At 35.2% G+C, this 1,520-nt stretch overlaps 1 protein-coding gene across 1 annotated transcript; it reads right to left on the bottom strand.

Moving 5' to 3' along the window:
- Positions 1 to 659: 659 nt before the first annotated feature.
- Positions 660 to 1,298, bottom strand: LOC113388570 (zinc finger MYM-type protein 1-like). Its single transcript, XM_026625940.1, has one exon. It carries the CDS (start codon positions 1,296 to 1,298, stop codon positions 660 to 662), a length of 639 nt encoding a protein of 212 aa, XP_026481725.1.
- Positions 1,299 to 1,520: the final 222 nt, after the last annotated feature.

The raw sequence follows: 1,520 nt of genomic DNA, 5'->3' as shown, positions 1-1,520 counted from the left end.
ATTAAATTAAATGGTGTATCTAGCTTGTCGGATCGACTTGCATTTTTTTTTAATTTGTTCACCACTGCAATACCTAGTCCCCCTACCTCAAACAACTTGATAACATTACGCAAAAAAAATTTGCGAAGCTTCTCATCCCAAAAAAATGCCCTTCTTACACCCTTTTTTTTAAAAAATAGCTGCCATTTTTTCCTTTTTGCTTTTTTTTTTGCTTTTATTTTGTAGGGGGACTGGATTGAACCTTCTTCTTCAACGTAGTTTCGTTTTTTTTTGTTTCAGGAGGCGATGCGCAACGGATTTATCTGTGGCACCGCAAAAGAGATCGATTTTGCAAGGCCGAATTGGCGCCCCCTGGTTAACAAATGACGGCGACAAAAAAAAAATTTTTTAATATTCTATGATTTTGTAATTTTTGTTTAAAAAAAACGCGTGTTTCTATACATTCAATTATATTTAAAAAAAAACAAATACTGTCTTTTATAAAACAAACAAAAAACAAATTAAACTATGTGCATATAGAACAACCCTCTTAACTTGTATGCGTACTAGATCTCCCTCCCACGATTGGTTGAAATGGTAAAAAATTGTATAATTCTTGCAGAGTAGAAAAAAGCCGACAGCCTCGGTTACAGATTCCGCTGCACAAGTTCCCACTAAATTTAAGGAATGAGCCCACAAGGAAAGTATTCTGCTAAGGGGTTAGTTGCTTTGATTCTTGACTGCACTCCTGAGTATACACCTGACATATTGCTTTCATTATCGTATGATTGACCATGACAGTTCATAATTTCCAAACCATTTCTCTCAAGAGATTTTAATAGAGCATCTTCAATATCTTGAGCCTTATGGCCAGTATTTGGAATGAATTCTAAAAATCTTTCGACAATTTCGCCATTATCACGTACATACCTAATAATTATTGTCAGTTGATCTACTTGAGCAATATCAGGCTTAGAATCCACAATTACACTAAAATACTTAGCAGATTGCACTTCCTTGGTGATATGTTTCAATACTTTACTTTGAACTAATGATATTATTTCTTCGTAAATTGTTTTAGACAAATAAGAGGTATTTCCACGACCAGGATGCGCGTATAATTTTAAATGTTCTTGTAAAAATGGGTCAAATTCAGCAAGAAGCTCGACAGAACCCAAAAAATTTCCATTATGTTGATCTCTAATTCGTTCCGAATGTTCTCTGAATGGCAGCCCTTTTATGACGAGAGATTTAACGATCGCAATTACTCGATGTAAAACTTTTTTCCAGTATAAAATTTCGTTATCGAGCTGTTTCATTAGATGTTGATCAACACGACCTTGAATGACAGTACGAACTTGAACACTCGAAAGTGACTAACGTTGGTTTTATGAAAATCAGAGTTTTCATGAGCTTCAATGCGCGCTTTTGAGTTCTTCCAATCTCGAAATTCGTCACCAGTAAAAGCGTTTACTTCACCGCTTCTACCAAATAGTAAGCATAGAGCACAAAATATCGACCCTTTTTAACTTCCCGTAGGG

This window comes from Ctenocephalides felis, unplaced genomic scaffold, assembly GCF_003426905.1.
Source record: "Ctenocephalides felis isolate EL2017-DRISC unplaced genomic scaffold, ASM342690v1 CF-g0.4_SCAFFOLD_03572, whole genome shotgun sequence".
NCBI classification, from domain to species: Eukaryota; Metazoa; Arthropoda; class Insecta; order Siphonaptera; family Pulicidae; genus Ctenocephalides; species Ctenocephalides felis.
This window is presented reverse-complemented; position numbering and strand designations above follow the sequence as displayed.